The sequence below is a fragment of the Colletotrichum lupini genome, chromosome 1 (assembly GCF_023278565.1).
Source record: "Colletotrichum lupini chromosome 1, complete sequence".
Classification (NCBI taxonomy): domain Eukaryota; kingdom Fungi; phylum Ascomycota; class Sordariomycetes; order Glomerellales; family Glomerellaceae; genus Colletotrichum; species Colletotrichum lupini.
Window position 1 is genome coordinate 1,600,868 of NC_064672.1, and position 16,508 is coordinate 1,617,375.

At 54.4% G+C, this 16,508-nt stretch overlaps 5 protein-coding genes across 5 annotated transcripts; 4 read left to right on the forward strand and 1 right to left on the reverse strand.

Moving 5' to 3' along the window:
- Nucleotides 1–3,020: 3,020 nt before the first annotated feature.
- Nucleotides 3,021–3,524, forward strand: CLUP02_00454 (uncharacterized protein; the record flags this gene model as incomplete). The annotated part of the gene is made up of 1 exon (XM_049279502.1): nt 3,021–3,524. One exon carries the CDS (start codon nt 3,021–3,023, stop codon nt 3,522–3,524), a length of 504 nt encoding a protein of 167 aa, XP_049135459.1.
- Nucleotide 3,525: 1 nt separating this feature from the next.
- Nucleotides 3,526–3,985, forward strand: CLUP02_00455 (uncharacterized protein; the record flags this gene model as incomplete). Its single annotated transcript, XM_049279503.1, has 2 exons — nt 3,526–3,831; nt 3,905–3,985. The coding sequence occupies 2 exons, from the start codon at nt 3,526–3,528 to the stop codon at nt 3,983–3,985; spliced, it is 387 nt and encodes a 128-aa protein (XP_049135460.1).
- A 1,996-nt stretch (nt 3,986–5,981) lies between these two features.
- CLUP02_00456 (uncharacterized protein) lies at nt 5,982–6,858 on the forward strand (the record flags this gene model as incomplete). Its single annotated transcript, XM_049279504.1, has 3 exons — nt 5,982–6,301; nt 6,365–6,732; nt 6,833–6,858. 3 exons carry the CDS (start codon nt 5,982–5,984, stop codon nt 6,856–6,858), a joined length of 714 nt encoding a protein of 237 aa, XP_049135461.1.
- Nucleotides 6,859–10,702: 3,844 nt separating this feature from the next.
- On the forward strand, nt 10,703–12,795 carry CLUP02_00457 (FAD dependent oxidoreductase; the record flags this gene model as incomplete). Its single annotated transcript, XM_049279505.1, has 4 exons — nt 10,703–10,776; nt 11,266–12,143; nt 12,194–12,437; nt 12,525–12,795. 4 exons carry the CDS (start codon nt 10,703–10,705, stop codon nt 12,793–12,795), a joined length of 1,467 nt encoding a protein of 488 aa, XP_049135462.1.
- Nucleotides 12,796–14,497: 1,702 nt separating this feature from the next.
- CLUP02_00458 (3,4-dihydroxy-2-butanone 4-phosphate synthase) lies at nt 14,498–15,338 on the reverse strand (the record flags this gene model as incomplete). The annotated part of the gene is made up of 2 exons (XM_049279506.1): nt 14,498–15,132; nt 15,275–15,338. The coding sequence occupies 2 exons, from the start codon at nt 15,336–15,338 to the stop codon at nt 14,498–14,500; spliced, it is 699 nt and encodes a 232-aa protein (XP_049135463.1).
- Nucleotides 15,339–16,508: the final 1,170 nt, after the last annotated feature.

The window sequence follows — 16,508 nt, forward strand, 5'->3', positions numbered from 1 at the left end:
GGCTGCTGGCTGCTATGATTTTGGAGGAAAAGGTAGATGGGTATCGAGAAAGTGCGGTATTTTGCTGAGACAAGACAATTTGGAATGCTGGCTAACGAGGCGGGTGCAATTTGGAAAATGTTACTGGATGCTCAATTTGCGGGTGAAAGTCTGTCCAACGGACGATTCGATCTAGCAGCCGTCGTTTCGGAACTTTAGATTCCAGATGATGGGAGGTAATTGGATATCGGTAAGTATGATCGAATTGCCAACTCGCCGAGTAAATCCTAATGCGCTGTTTCAACGTCTTTGGGCTTGGCTTGCAAAACACGGGGCGGACGGGGGCCGGCGTGTCTCCCGCGCGCGACGGAATGTTGTCTCTGCTAGTCTGTCTGGTCTAGAAGTCTCTTAGTTTACTCTAGGTAGTCGTTTGTTGTGGATTCAGGCAAGACGGCCACGGCGTTGTTGGGCTGATGTTGGAGCGGACGGGAGAGACAGCGGGAGCCCCCTCGATGTGCGGATAGCGCTGCGCCCAGAAAGAAAGACAAGGGCGAGGCGAGACGTGGAAGCGCCAGTGTGTAATTGAGGCTTGTCAAATGACCTGATGTGCCGGACGTGTCTTGATTTGGCGTCGAGTCCGTGATTTAGAGTTTCAACCCACTGGGACCTTCCCGCTCGTCGGATAAGAAGTCTGACGGCTTGCCGAGCCGAAGACGAGATGAGATGCTAGATGAGTGACCTGTGTAGGTTTCGTACCTGGCACAGAACGGAGCGCAGTATTTGCGTGGTCAGGTACGTATGATACTCCGTACGAAAAAATGGTGCAATGTAGACGCAGTAGCCGTAGAGCCGAGTACCTTCAAGTAATCGTCATGTAAGCTGGCAGCTGAGCTGTTCGGGTTGCACAAGGCAAAGTTATCGTTACACCGCGATAGGTCGCCCTGTCTGCCTTGCCTTAGCGTGTCTGCGACTGTGACGCGATTCTTACATTCCTTCTGCCAACGTCTGCGCCTGGATTGGCATGGAAGCGAGAAAAGGACGGCGGGGGAGGGGAAAGGGAAGAGACGAAGAAGAAATGGTCGAAGCAGCGGGGTTGGATCCCTTGAACGAGGAGAAAGCAAGACTCAGGAGATGGGTCCAAAAGAAAAAGTGTGTGTGTAAACTTCCGTGTGGATGTCCCATCGAGGGAGGGCACACCGACTGCGGTGCCCAAGCAACTAACATCATCTGAAGGAAGGTGTGACCCAACACGTGTGTCTCAATTGGCATCAAGCATCGGGACCACCTCCGAGAAGGCGACTGAGCGATGTGGTTTGACACACTCCACGTGACTGTGAGCGGTTGGAGGAAAGAGATAGGACCCGGAAGGAAGCGACTGAGGCGGGCGGTCGAATTAGATGGGTGAATATCTACTTACCCGAATACTTTGATCTTGACGTCAAGGACGGGAATCGAAGGTCCCGCCTCGATACCTAACCTTACCCCAGGTAGGTAGGTAGGTAGCTTAACAAGGCAGGTATAAAGGTACTCTGGTTAGGTCCTCTGAGGAAGGGGTCAAGAAGGATGGCGTTGGGGACCAGGAGGGCGATGCGGAGGCGGAGATTGTGGTGGAGGTGGGCAAAGGAGACAAGAGGAAGAAGGAGGCGACAACGACCTGACACGGGCAGTAGCGATGCCAGATTCTTTCCTCCCGTCACCAAGGCAAGGTACGGGTATCTGATCGGGCTCAGACTTCACACGCAGCAGATGCTGAAGCTGGAGCCCAAGGTAAGCTGGAGCTGGACCTCCACTGGTGACTGGACGTGGGCGCCGGAGCGGTGACGGACAAGAGAAGACTGCGACGGCGACTGCGACGGACTGCAACTTCGGGTGAAAGTGGTCCTTGCTGCGTGCGGATGTCACGCCAGGCGAACTCTAAGTCGGGGGTCGGGGGGTGAGCTTAATTCGACAACTCGGGACCCTTGGAGGCGCGTGTTTGGGAATGCGCGGTCAGGTAATTGTTCGTGTCGTTCTTTGTCAATCAGGAAGCAAGATGATGATGGATTATCATGGAAAATCACCTGAGGGAGTCCCATGCGCAGGTAAGATCAGGATGGAATGGATGGCATGTAGGTGGGCAGGTTGTCAAGAAAGCAGAAACCCGCACGTTCTCGAGAAGGAGACATCGAACAAGTGGACTGTCTTTGTGGCACAGCAGGAGAATCACACCCAATGCATTTTCCCAAATTGTGCGGTCACGAGTGGTGGACCCATGGGAACCAGCAAGACGCGGCAAGGTGAAGAAGCACCAGCCTCCAGGAAGGTACCTTAGGTAGAGAATGGAAGAACCTAAGGGTATCTGCAAGAAAAAGAAAGCATAGCAAGAAGGAGGGAACATGAGCGAGGCAGTCATGTTGGACAAGGAAGCGACTCTTGAGTCTTGCCAAGTTGGTGGCTGCCAGAGCTTGTTGAACGACGAAGGGGGATACCTTTCGAGGCCGATCTTTACCCTTGGTGTTGCCCCTCCTTCCTTCGTGTAGGTACGAAGTCGCCAAGTACCTTATTTGATGGTGCCCCCCTTCCCCATCTTGCCCATGTCGAACTTGTCGCTAGGTACATCTCGCTAGCGTGGCTTCCCAACTGTGCCCCCTCCCTCTTTCCCCGCCACCAACGACCTGCATCCACCTGCCTACTGTAATCTGTTAGTGTGCCAGTCTGTAGACATGGGTTTTCTGAGGCAGACCTTTCCCCATTCGCTCGCACATGCATTTCTCCCTGGTCCAATGTTGCAAATCCAACCAACCGATCAATGCTGCAGCAAGCGGGCAACTTGCAAGTCTGCGGCGCTGCGCCCAGCAGCAATTGTGAAATGGGTATTTGCCGCTTTGCAGCTCGTTCACAGCTCACCAGCTCCCCAGTATTCGTTTCTGTACTTGCAGCTCTCCCAGTGCCCACTTCAACTTTCCTCCACCTCACCTCATCCCTCGCCCGTCCGCCCCACGCTCTTCCTGCCCTCCCGACCCTGGCCTGACCTTTCAGGTTCTATGACCTGACCGCCGTCCATGAAGTTCACGGGAGGGAATCGTGGCGTGCATGGTACCTTGGTCTTCCATTACCACCTACATGTTTTCTTTTGCCTCTTCTTACCTCGATTCTCAATAAAGTGTACGATTCTCCAAAAGATACGACGTGGGGAGGGATTGCCGATCCCTCATGCACCAAAATATTTACGGATACCGACCTGGAAGACGGGCAGACAAGCGCCCAATGTCCGTACGGATCCCGACGGAGTAAAAAAGGGTCTGGCAAGTTGCAACCACAATTATTATCACCTGCAGCACATCTTTTCTCTTTCTCATGCAAGATTAGAGCAGTTCAGAAACGCCTTATCCTGGTCGACGGATGGTATCCGTACTTCATTTCCAGTTCCAGCACGCCGCAGTTGGGCAATAATTACATTCTTTCCCAGCTTGCAGTGCTTGCTTCATCTTCCATGCTGTTCCTGGATCCTCATATCTTTCTTTGTCTCTCATCTATCCGCGGCCATAGCCCTTAACCCTTGCTGATATGAGGCGTCTGCCAGGTGCGACTTTCGCCATCGTGGACATCATCACCTTTCATCACTCAGACCATGTTCATGACCCTGACCTTGACCTTGATCGCTTCGGCAAAGCCGCGCAACCAACAGAAGCGGTACCAACGGTCTGGTCGCTATCCGCGCCGGCAACGGCACCGGTTCTAGCACCAGCAGCTCCCAACATGCTGATCGACATCATCGAGATGCCATCAACCGGCGTTCAGATGGGCACCCACCCTTCGGACAAATCCCGGAGCCCCATGGCTTGCCATTACGATTCCATCAGACTACGTCTGGTACGTCCACAAAGGCGTAGATGTTGACAGGTTTCCAACTCCCAACTTATCTTATGCTGCAACACCCATCCAGATAATTGGTGCGAGGATAGGTAGTGCCATCCTCACCACCGTGACTGACACCGCTCTTTCTTCTTTGACATCTTTCAACTAGGAGGAGAAGGAAGACTATGATTTGCCTGCCCCGAGTATACCTCCCATAAGATACCCAAGATATTGACAAGGACACCTCAACTACCAGTCGGTCCTGCCTGTCATCTGTTGCCGCCTTCCGATACTTCAAAGTGGAAGAATAAGGCAGTAAACTACTCCGTAGGTAATCAAGTATTCCGTACTTTCCTCACTCCAAGTTATGTAAGGTGAGGTAAAGTAAGGTAAGGTACCTATCTTCCAAGGTCTCCCTGCGGCCGTGCCTTGGGTTCCATGATCCCCACCCGGTCAACCTGCCTTATGGGTCCCGGTAACGGTGCCTGCCCGCACCCCCCCTCGTCCATGTCTCTCATCCACTCCCACGCCGAAAGGTACCTTAGCACGCTTAGGTATGGAGACTCCAGTCTGTACGGATGCTCTGGACATTTGAACTTCTCGTTCAGATCGGCCGCGTTCTGGGCCCCCCCCCCCCCCCCCCCCCCCCCCCCCCCCCCCCCCCCCCCCCCCCCCCCCCCCCCCCCCCCCCCCCCCCCCCCCCCCCCCCCCCCGCCCCCCCCCCCCCCCCCCTCTTTCCCCCCTCCCCTCCCCCCTCCTCCTTCCCCCCCCCCCCCCCCCCCCCCGAACTTGCCCTGCCTCGAGCCGCACAATTGCTTCTTCCCGCCGCTGCGTCGCTACTGCCACTGCTGCGTCGCACCCATTCCCTCTTTTGTCTCGCGCTGCTTACATTCGGTCTGCTTATCCACCACCCACGCGAAGCCAACCGTCAACCCACCATTGGCCCTTGCACCCCTTCCGTCTTAGACATGCAGAAACATGCAGAATGCCACTCCAGTTTCTCCTCACGGATGGCCTCGTTCTTGTTCTTCTCTTCCTCCACTTTTCACTTCCTCTCACGTTCTGCGATAGCGGCAGCGGCAGCGGCAGCGGGATCCTCTACTTGCCTCACTCGCCATGCCATGCTCTCCTCTTTCGTTGTCGTGTCTTGCCCCCCTCCGTCCACCAAGACTCCTCCGTCAGGCTTTTCATCATTGCCCCCTCTCCATCTCTTCTCCCACCCCCTTCAGGCTCCTCTCTCCTCTGAGCCCTGAGCCCTGAGTCCTGGGATTTTGGGCTTTTCTGCTTGACCGATTCCTACGGGCGTAACGAGGCAAGGGACTGGCACTACGACTGAGACCGCATCTGCAGCTACTTGGAGGATTCACCACCACTCTCTCATCTTCATTTCCTCACACGCACGTCTCGCCAATATCATCGCTGTCGCCAACGCGCCATTACATGCTTGCTGCGTCCTCGGCGAGCCGTTTGCCCCCCTCGTGCCAGCCTGAGATCCGCTTTTTGGCCGTCTGCCGCTCCCCTTCCCCCGGCCTCGCCCCGTCGATGGTCACTCTCCATCCATCAGATTGATCCTCTCTCTGTCTCTCTCTTTCTCCTTGCCTTCAACCGCTTACTCCTTACCTTAGCTTCTCCTCTGGCCCTATCCGCCGTCCCTCGTGTGTTTCTGCTGGACTCGGGTCTTATCTCTTTTCTCTTTCCCCTCCCCCGTCACTTTGTTCAACTCAACCCCCTCTCCACCCGTCTCCATCTTTCAAGTTCTACTTTCCCCTGCCCAAATCCTACAAACTTTTCCTGAGTTGTGACCGGGACGTTACCTCTAGCACTTCTCTAGCTCCATCAACGCCAACGCCAACGCTTGCCCTCTCTCAACGTCTCAACTCTCGACTCCTCGTAAATCCCTCCTTGGCCTGGCCAGCATCACCAAGCTTGCCTTCTTCCACAGAGACCCACTTGGTCTGCTTCGAAATGGTTTGCTGAACTACTATCACCACCGGTCCTCACTTCGACATCAAAGTCTCGATATTCCGCCGTAACACTCGCTCCAAACGACAAGCTCAACCGTTTTGGCCTGCTGTTTCAACTTGGCACGATATAACTCACCACCATCCACGAGTAGGCACCATCTTAATTGAGTTCATGCTTCGGGCTGCGCCACTATTTTCAACATGCCTCTCGATATCAACTCGTTACTCAACCCCGAGAAGGCCGTCAACCGGGAGACGGAGGCTCTCATGATGTTCACGGGCATATTTGATGAATTCAGAAAGACATTTCCACGGCACAGTCAACGAGAAGGCGAATTGGCATACATGGCAGACGTCACGATGCATGTTTTTGATGCCTTTAAGAAGTTCACCGACGACTACCTGACGAAAGAGCGCTTGGAATCGACCGGTCACAATCTCGTAGACCAGGCCTACCGCGCTAATGGGTTCAACGACATGGGCATTCTGGAATTCGCAAAAACTCAACACAAAATGCTAAAGTGCGTACAAGTACTTTTCTATCTTCTGGCCGTGGGAGGTGCATAATGCTGACGGCGTTTTAGCAATATGAAGGAAGAAATCAACAGCAGTGCGGGCAATCTGAAGACCATCAGAGATCGTGCAGCTCCACCACACCAAAACCGATATCTTCCAGAGTACAGGCAACACCCTATGGCTTCAGACTCCAGCTCCAGGTCGTCATTTTCCGTTTTAGGATCAAGCTCGACAACAGGGTTCTCTGCGGTGGGATCTCAAGCATCATTTTCTGACAGCTCGCGCACCTACCATCCATCTGATGGTGACAGGCGATCAACCAGCCCGCCATCTCCACATGACGAGGACGAAGAGGAGGATGACGATGTCTTGGATGCGGACGACTCGGACGAGAGGAACCCGAATCGTGTGGATATGGACTCTCTTCGACACAGAGGTAAGGGCGAGTATAGGTGCCCTTACTGGAGGACATGTCAAAAAGGGGGTCAAAATATCAACGGGGGACCCAAGATCTTTCACCGAAACTGCATGTACAGGTATGACGGCTGGGTCCCATCTCTGAGTTCAACGCTAATAGGAGCAGGCAACACTTGCAGAAGCATTCCAAACCTCACAAGTGCCAACTACCAGGGTGTCCAAATAAAGACGGATTCGCCAGGAAGGACCAGTTAGTTCGACATCAGCAAAATGTCAAGCACGACCAGCCCTCACCGTTGCCTGGGGCCCGAAGGTAGTATTGCATCTAAGCTCATGAATTAGTCTGCAGCCGGATTGAATTCCGGACCGGCGACCGGGACAGCATCCGGGGCAGGCAGAGCGAATTCCATTTACAGCACGACATAATGATTGGGGGCAACAGCGGTTTTTTATCTCTCTGTTTCTTGCTTGGTATAAGGGACAAGCATTCCATGGCGTTGGGCTAGCACAATGTATCATTACTCTCATGTTGGGAGGGGTCAGCGACAGTCATTCTGGATTGGGACGCGCACATGATGCGCCTTGCATGGGAGAGCTGGTTGGTCAGAGCAGTCTGGTTCTTGACTACCGGGTGGTTGGCTGCTGTATGAGAGAGTACCTGAGGGTTTAGCCCACCTATGAAACATTTGCACGGAAATGCGTGCACAAAGTCTCAAGGACTACGATCGATGTTGGTCGCCAAATATCATTCTGTTGGCGAAGAAACCCATGCCCGCTTATTGGACAAGTCTCTGTATCCTTGCGCTGCGCCGTCTTTCGAAGAAAACTCGGAAAGAGTCCAACAAACAGCGAACGGAGGAAACGTTCCAGTCGGCAACATCTGCAGGAGATGCCGATTGGTAATTCTTTGGGCTTTGCGGTGTGCCAGTGAAACATGGACAATCTCATGCGGGCGCCATCAAAGATGGCAGTCGAAAGACGTTGGGCCAAGGTCGTCACGAAATAGTCTAGGTGGGTAGACATGCCTGCCGGTTAAGCCTGGCAGATACTGACTCATTGGGGGAGAAATCGTCGACGTCGATATTCTGTATCTGAGCTGTAGTACCTAAGTATTATCACGAGTGTTACCAGGTTTCTGGTTAGTTTCCGCTTACTACGGAAATCCTTCAAACGCTGCGAGACGGGGTTCTGGGACTGGCACGCGCAAAGCAAACAACCTTGGAAGGGAAAATGGCGGGCGGGCGTATTCGTACTGTACTACTGCCGGCATGATGAGATGCCAGGACGTGGACCGGCAAGACGGCTCAGAACCTGGCGGAAGGGTGACTGGGACACAGTCAAAACTAAGCGGGAGATGTGCCGTGGGCGTCAGCTTGTGTGGTGCCTCCCCTCCCCCATTGTGAATTCTGGACCTTGCAGGCTTGGTCGCGGGAGGGGGGAGGGAGGGGCAGGCAAGGCAGGAGAGGAAGGGCTGGCTACCTTACGGAGCAATTGCCCGTCTGTCATCAGATGTCGTGTCGTACGGGAAAAGGACGCTGGTGAAGCCTGGTGCAACAACACCTCGTGGGCAGATCGTCTCCCGAAGGAGATGTACGGGGAAAAGACCTGGGTTCACTACAGTTTCTGAACCCTTACATACAATTGCACCTGCACTGATTTACAAGCGATTGGACACGGGACGGCGGCAGAGCATCTATGATGGGGTTGGTTTCACAGAGGCGATTGTCTCGCCTTCTGACATGCGCCTTTTTCTCGAATTGGGGGTAAGACTGTCATGTCAGATCATTAAGGTAGGATGGAAAGGGGGTAGAGGAAATAATACGAGAACGACAGACGCCGCAGAGAGAAAGAGGCAAATGCAGAAGAGAAAAAATGGGAGGGAAGCATACCAGGCACCGGCACCAGGTCAAGAGCCAGCAGACACATAGAGTGTGAGAGTTAGTTGGTTGGAAGGAAGAGACTTTTTCTCTTGTCCTATGCACACTAGCGCGGAGAGAGAGATGATGGGTGGCGCACCGCAGCAAGACACCGCAGCAGGAAAGTGCCCAGGCTTGGCCATGGATTTTGATGGAACATGGTATGTCTAATGAGCCTGGGAACCCGTATCTCGAAAATCGGCCATACTGACTGAAGTGAATTGCTGGTAGGGATGGGTATGCAGTCGATCGAGTTCGGGGCGCGGGGGCCCCCCCCCTTTCGCCAGAAGCGCGCCAGAGACGTGAGGAAGTTGGTTCTTGGCGGTCGCTGGAGAAGAGGTGAGTAACTGCAAGACAGCGGGAGAAGGAAACACTGACACAGAGAGATAGAGAGCAAGGGATTGCCGAACACGTCTTTTCGACTGGAGCTACGGCAAGAATCCCGCTTCAGTAGAAAGCTGGAACATGGCGTATTTTGGGAAACACAGTCAGGCAACTAAGGTATTCACTGCTACTGCTACTCGAGTGAGGTAATTGAACCCAACACCACCCCCAAAAACCAACGGTAAAAGCAACGAGAAAACGGCCAGTCCATCCGGAAGAGGAGCAATGTCCGGAAAGAGTCTTGAATTATGTGTAGGTATGCAACTCGCAAGTTTGCTATCTAGACACCCATCGCTACGACTAACCTTACTCGAGACTGCGTACGTCGAACAGATGAGTGAGTGCTCTTGTTCTAGTTTGAGGCAAGAAGTGGATGGACTACGACCTCGATTCGAGGAGAGCAGACTTGCGAGGAGGAATGGAACCCCCTCCTCGTGGGCTTTTCTTGGTCTTGGGATGGAGTTGTTGAGTATCCATCAGCGGTACGAATCGCACGACGCTGGATTCGTCGTGACCTGCGTTAGTGATATGGAGAATCTTCAAGGGTTGTCGTCCCGCCCTAGGCGTTTCCTGGCGTCTTGAGCATTTCCTCGTTGCAGGCTTAAGAGTAAGGTATGGAGCACGGGGACGGGAGTAGAATTAGATAGTCAGCTGGGCTGGGTCTTGAACATTTGTCGAGATATCAATGAACCTGGTCTTCTTTTGCTGAGAAAAGAACGCTAGGCTAGGGGGTTTGATGTTCTTGATGGAAGCCAAGGGTAAGGTTGTTGAGGCAGTTGAGCTGTGATTGGCCACTTGGAGAGGAACAAAGGCCGGACCAATGAGAATACACGGCACAGTTTGGCAGTCACGAACAAGGCAGGGCCATGGTGCAACACTTTCCTACGTACCTTAGTAGTGTACGGGTACCCATGGCACGCCGCACCGATGGGCAAGACCCCTGCCCGTTCTGGATATCAATCTAGGGTCACTATCGAGTACGTACCTCCCTGATGTTCCTCTCTTCCTTCCCCCCTGACAGTTGACCTGACCCTCCTCTTCCTTCCTCCACTCCACTCCTCTTTCCCCCATGGCCCATGGCGGCATGGCCCATGGCAGCTGCCTTACCTAAGGCAACTTCAACCCTTTGAGATCGTGGCTTCCTTGCTCGATTCCAACGACGACAAGAAAGCGGAACCGCAAGCGCAACCTGGAAAGACCCGCATCCTCGACGGCAACCACCCCCCCGGTCCCCTTCATTACTCGCTTACTGCACCCCCCTCCAAAGTCCCCTCCAACACTCTCGCATCGACAAGTCACAACACCACTTCACCTCACAAGCCCAAAGCAACGACCATCCATCTCAACGTGGTTTACGCTACACTTCACTACCTACACCAGACCACGCTACTGTCTATGTGACCACGGATACCAATCTTGTCAGATCGCAGATCCCTCCGTGCCCCGGGAGCCGCCTGGTTTGGTCTCACCTCGCTCGGCGCCGCCTGCTGCCACTCCCGAGACGAATACGCCGCTTCTGTTGCGACGTTCTGCTCCTTCGTCGCCCTTTCTTTCTGTCTAAGCCGAAATCTCCTGGGTTTTCGCCACCCTCTACTGATGTGATGGGATGCGAATCGACGTCGTGTCCTGGCTGTCCTGGGTATACTCACTCCCATGGTTCCAACAACGGCAGCATAGAACACACACGGCATGGCCCCGTCAAATGAATGCAAGTCGCATTACCCCGTCCTCCTGCGCTCCAGCTGCGCTGCGCCCATGACCATGTACATCTGGGATTTCCCGGGGCCCGGCCGCCTCCATTCACTCTAGATCCTCACTCCAGGGATTCAGAGTCAGGCCATTCCAGGTCACTTGATTTCCCGCTCGACTCCCCCTAGGGAGAGAGAATGATGGCGAGTTTTCCTAGGAGATCCAAGTGTCAACGTCGGTCCTTCCCCGAGTGGACGGTGTGTGCCATCGGTGGTCGGTTGGACGTCGGCATCTAATCTCGTACGTGCTTGCTGCGCGGGTCCCTTGGAGTAGAACGGATATCCGCGCCTGAGCCGTGGACGACGAAGGAACGGATGGACGGAAGAAGCCACTGAGGCGTAGACGTAGGCACAGGCGTGTGTATCAAACATTCTCCCTTGTGGATAATGCGTTGCTCTTTTCTGCCTTCTTTCCGTCTTCGAGATGCTGACGTGTTTATCTATATAAAGACTCGAGCCGTGTCCGAAGTGATGTGAGATCTCCCTCGTGTTAGTTACAACCAGCTCTCAGAAGCAGATTGCATTACAAGAAAAACATATTATGGCCAAGTCATCGCTATTCACAGCCCCTCAGGGCACCGGCGTCAAGTCGGAAACCTACATCGTCGTTGGAGGAGGCATCTTTGGCCTCTCTACGATCATCTGGCTGCGTAAATACAAGCCTGACTGCAGTATTGTTCTCATTGACCCTACCGCCCTCACCAACCCCAAGGCGGCGTCCCATGACATCTCCAAGATTGGCAGGAATGACTATCCAAACCTGCCTTACGCAAAGCTGGCCATCGAGGCCTTGAGGTATTGGGAGACTGACTCCTTCTGGAACCCCTTCTTCCACCAAGTCGGCATGATCCGTGCTGAACCTCACAACAACAAGGATAAGAACCACAACGACAAGGCTCAGGATGTCCATCGCGCCCTCGGCCACGAGTCTGGCGCCAGATGGATGACTCCTGACGAGGTGCGAGCCGAATGGCCTGCCTTTGCCACGGCCGACTTTGAGGGACTCGACCGGGTGAGGTATAACCCTCAGTGCGGCTGGTTCGAGGCGGCCAACTCTCTCGAAGCTGCCCGCCAGAGAGTTATCGATGAGGGAGCCAAGCTCATCACGGCCGAGGTCACGAGCTTGCTCTTCAGCAGCGAAGGAGACTGCACGGGGGTCAGGCTGGACAACGGACACGAGGTCAAGGGCGTCGTGTTGCTCTGCACTGGTGCTCGTACCTCGTCGCTGCTCCTGGAGAGTGCCCCTGAGCGTAAGGAGCTTCATGCTGGGGATCGAGTCGTTGCTACCGGTGCCGTGAGCTTCACTACCAGCGTTCAGGGGGCGCATAAGGACAAGTTTGAGGGCATTCCCGTGCTCAAGAACCGTATTCCCTCGGTCAAAGGTGAGTCATTTGAACTGTTTCTATTAGTACAGATATTGACAAGAGACCAGGCGAGTCCATGTCTATGACTCCGGACGGAACACTCAAGTTCAACTGTGACATGGCTTTTACATATCACCAGTTTCACGCCATGACTGGCAAGACCATGTCACTCGCACCGTCGTCTCCAAGTCTCACCGAGTGGACCGAAGACGGAGTTCCCGAGCGCCTTAAGGAGCAAGCTCGCAAGACCCTCAAAGGTCTTTACGGGGACGAGATGAATGACAAGGTGATTGAAAAGTACCGTGTCTGCTGGTAAGTCTTGCCCCCCCCGTTGCTGCCATCGTATCATCTGTAAAACCTCGGCCCGAGATATGCTTACACCGCCACGCGACACAACAGGGACGCGACCACGCCTGGGCACGACTTTCTTATTTCCCCTCATTCCCGCTGCAAGAACCTCTACGTCGCAACGGGCGGCTCGTTCCACGCCTGGAAGTTCTTCCCCGTCATTGGCGAGTACGTCGTCAAGATGATGCACGGCAAGCTCGAGGCCGAGTACGCCGACATGTGGGCCTGGGACCGTAAGCCTGGGGGACAGGTCGCCAACGCGACGTATGATATCGAGGGAGACTTGGGGGAGTGGTTGAAGGGGGAGAAGCTTGAATGCTGAGTTCATCTCGGCTTCCACCTCATGATTTCGATTATCTAGGGATTGAGATAGAAGAAGAGGATGATGATGACGACGACGATGATAATGATGGATACATACATGCATTGCTGGCGTTATTAGACGAGGTGCATCCTGTGCCGCGGGGTGCCCGTTGTGATGGGAATTGCATTGATACTTATTCTTGCGTCCGGCACAGGGCATTGGGATGGATACACGGCATAACGCATGCGGGCATCGTGGCGATGATTATTATATCTGGAGGATATATGCAGGTAGTGACAATGCGCGTTGTTGTTCTCTTTTGCTTTCTTTTTGCGAGGTGGCGTTGTCGGGGTGTCAGTATATGGAGGTTTGATTGACTACCTCCAGCGTAAAATGAGCTTCACTGTCATCGGCACCCCGAACCGCAGATATGGATACGTGCCGATCTGCAGTGGCCGAGATATCGGATTTGCCGAAGGCTGGTCAGCCCGGCACGCCCCAGGTTCGCATGTCTGAACCAAACATGCTTCATTCTGTCCCGGTGGCTTGGTTGGTTCCGTTGGTCGTTGGTCGGTAGCCCAGGTACAACCTTCTTGACGTTTTGTACTCCCTTCCCAGAACGTCACCCGCCGTACCGTAGTGGACCGCTCAAAGACAGCTTTTTTCTTCTTCATGTTGGTGTTGGTGGGTGTTGTTTTGCAACTTGCTTGGTTTTGGGGCGGGTGCAGTGTGCCGGGGGTATGGGTTGCGGATTTTGGTAAATAGATCGTGTGACGGGTAGCTTGGGAGAAGAGGGGAGCAGATCGACTAGAACGCTTTGCGTTGTTGGGTACGGCCATCATCGGGGACTATGTGATGTGGCAATTATCTGGGATGAATATCTCATCTGTGCTGCTGCGGAGGGGTTCAGTCCGTTGGTCAAGGTGTAGTGCGGAGGTCGGGTTTTTGTACTGCAAAGGAATCATGTCTCAGCATACTCATTGCAGTGAAATAGATTATTGGTGTGGTTTTCTTTTGTTTATGTAGCGGTGTACCAGCTCGGGAGGAGCTTCGCGCGATACGTGAGTGATGGCCTTTTGTGATCCAAGGACGGTAGAGATAACGACCATCCCATTCTTTGATCTCGCAATTCGCGGATAGCCAGCCCCTTTGAGTTTTGATTCAATCACTTTGGGCTGAAAGCAAGCAGACAATGCCAACGTTGGGTTGGACTTGACAGCTGCGACTAGACGCCGCGTATGAGATTTCAGTACGACTGAGATGTGACGCAGATGAGAGGAGTAAGATTCAGGGCACCCGTAAAGCGCCCATGTTGTTTTGTGGTGTTGAGCCATTGTCTTTTATAGTAACCCGCCATGTCCAAAGATATACCAATGTATATACATATCGCAATATGCAATGTCCATCTTGCTCGATTCCTCGTTCCCTCTCTTCTCGGTGCAACTGCCCCGTAACTAGCCGCACCGGCCCAATGGCTTAGGATATTCTTTTTGCAACCTTCAAGTGGTGTTTTCTGACCTTCTCTTAAGCGGGAATGGCCTCGGTTCTCCGCAAATTCTTCTCCCTTTGCGAAGGTGGCCTCTCACCCTCGCTCAACCCTCCAGCTGACCGGAGCTATTCGAACCTAACAATCGAGTAGACGTGACTTAACCTGCCATCAAGCCGCGGTCCACCAGACCCGGGACCCAACCAGCGAAAATCAACAACCCCATCGCTCAGCCTACGACGAGCCGTTTACAGCCAGCTTACCCTCCGTCTTCTCAAGGTAATTGACCAGAGCCTCGATAGTGCACACCTTGAGCCCGAACCGCCTCGCAAACTCGATGCACTGCTCGCCCCTCAACATGCCAGGCTCCTCGTGCACGGCCTGCCCCTCAACAGGAACACCGTCGTCGACGATCTCGCAAATCGCCGCCGCCTCCTTCTTGCCCGCCAACCTGCAGAAGTCGACCGCGGCCTCGGTATGGCCCCTCCGCTCGCGCACACCGCCCTCGCGCGCGCGCAGCGGCAGGACGTGGCCCGGTCTGCGGAGGTCTCGGGGGCCCGAGGCCGGGTCGGCGAGGACGCGGCAGGTCAGGGCGCGGTCGTGGGCGGAGATGCCGGTGGTCACCAGGGGGTCGGCGGCGTCGACGGAGACGGCGTAGGCCGTGCCGCGGGGGTCCTCGTTTGCGGAGACCATGGGCGGGAGGTTGAGGGTCTGGAGGAGGGAGGGGGCGAGGGGGGCGCAGACGTAGCCCGAGGAGTGGCGGATCATGAAGCCCATTTGGGCTGTGGTGAGGGATTCGGCTGCGATGATGAGGTCTGCTTCGTTTTCGCGGGAGGGGTCGTCCAGGACGACGAGGAATTCTCCGTTGCCTGGGGGGTTATGGTGGCCGAGTCAGTGGATGGTGTCTATGACGCATTGAAAGGGGAGGAGACCAGTGGACGCGCGCGCAAGGCGGAAGAGGGTTTGCGGGAGGGAGGTTGAGCGGAAGTTCCGGGGTAGAAGATTACTTACGGAATGCCTCAATGGCGTCCGGAATGGAGTCGAACTTTGACTCGTCTATTGTTGAGGAAGGCATTGCTGCGGCTGGTGTATGGAGAGGGCGGAATGGGGCGTTGTGGGAGGTGTGAAGAGGAAGAGGCGAGAGTGCGCAAGAGGTGGTGGTAGTTGAGGTTGCGGTCGAGGCTGAGGTTTCGCTCGTGACGGTGTGTTGTTGGAGTTGGCGGTGGTGGACGGACGGGACGGAGGGGTGAGGGGGAGGGGTTGTTGTTCAATTGAAAAGGCCGATCCCCGCGCGCGCGCGTGTGGAAGATGGCAGAAATTAGGTGCTAGCTTGGGGGTTCTGCGGGCAAAGTTCGGTGGTCCAGGGGCTGGGAGGCGGGTGCGGGTACGGGTCTCCTTTATCGTCTTTTTTTCTTTTCCCTTTTCTTCAGCAGGAACGCACCCGATATTCCGTCATGCGGAAGGGGTGGAGGCAAGGCAAAACGGGCGGAAGAGGATGGGGCTTCCTTTGAGTGAGTTCTGGGCCGGTTCCGGTTTATTTGACCTTGAAAGTTGGCGGATCATAGGATCTGAGCCGATCTCTAAGGTGTTGTATCTCGGTGATGTTCAAATTGTTTGTCAATGTACTCAAACTTGTAACTTCAGGATGCACTTATTATATAACATCAGCCAAATAGTACAACGTGTTCAATAGAATATCTCAACACGCAATGTGGAGGATTGCCTTTATAAATGTGACATGTCGTCGTCGGCCGGCGCAAGGACGACAAAAAAAACAACCAAAAAAGGTCCCGAGGATCGCTCGGCTTTGTTGGTTGACTCATGGGATTCGCCGGCCGACTTGCACACTAGACTGGTCTGCGCCTGTCATCCATGTGCTTGCGTCTTGCGTGCGTGCAACTGCACTTTGGACCCCTGGACAATTGTGGTGGGATGAGGAGGGGCTCAATGCTACTGGCGCCGAATGCGCCGAGGAATCGGCTAGCGGGCATGAAATCTCGGGCGGCGGTCGGGCTTTCAGAGTTCTAGCGCGGAGCCACCATTCCTGGCACCTCGGAGAGTCTGCTCATTCATATTACCTACGGAGTACGGAGTACCTTGGTAGGAACTCGAACAGCTGAGGTGAGATGCCACGGATGCGAAGGCATCCAGATGTGACCAACCGGCGCGAACCGAGATCGTACGGATTACATAAGGTGCAGTCAGAATTACACATGAACTGGGCGCTGACAAAGCTTCCGAATAA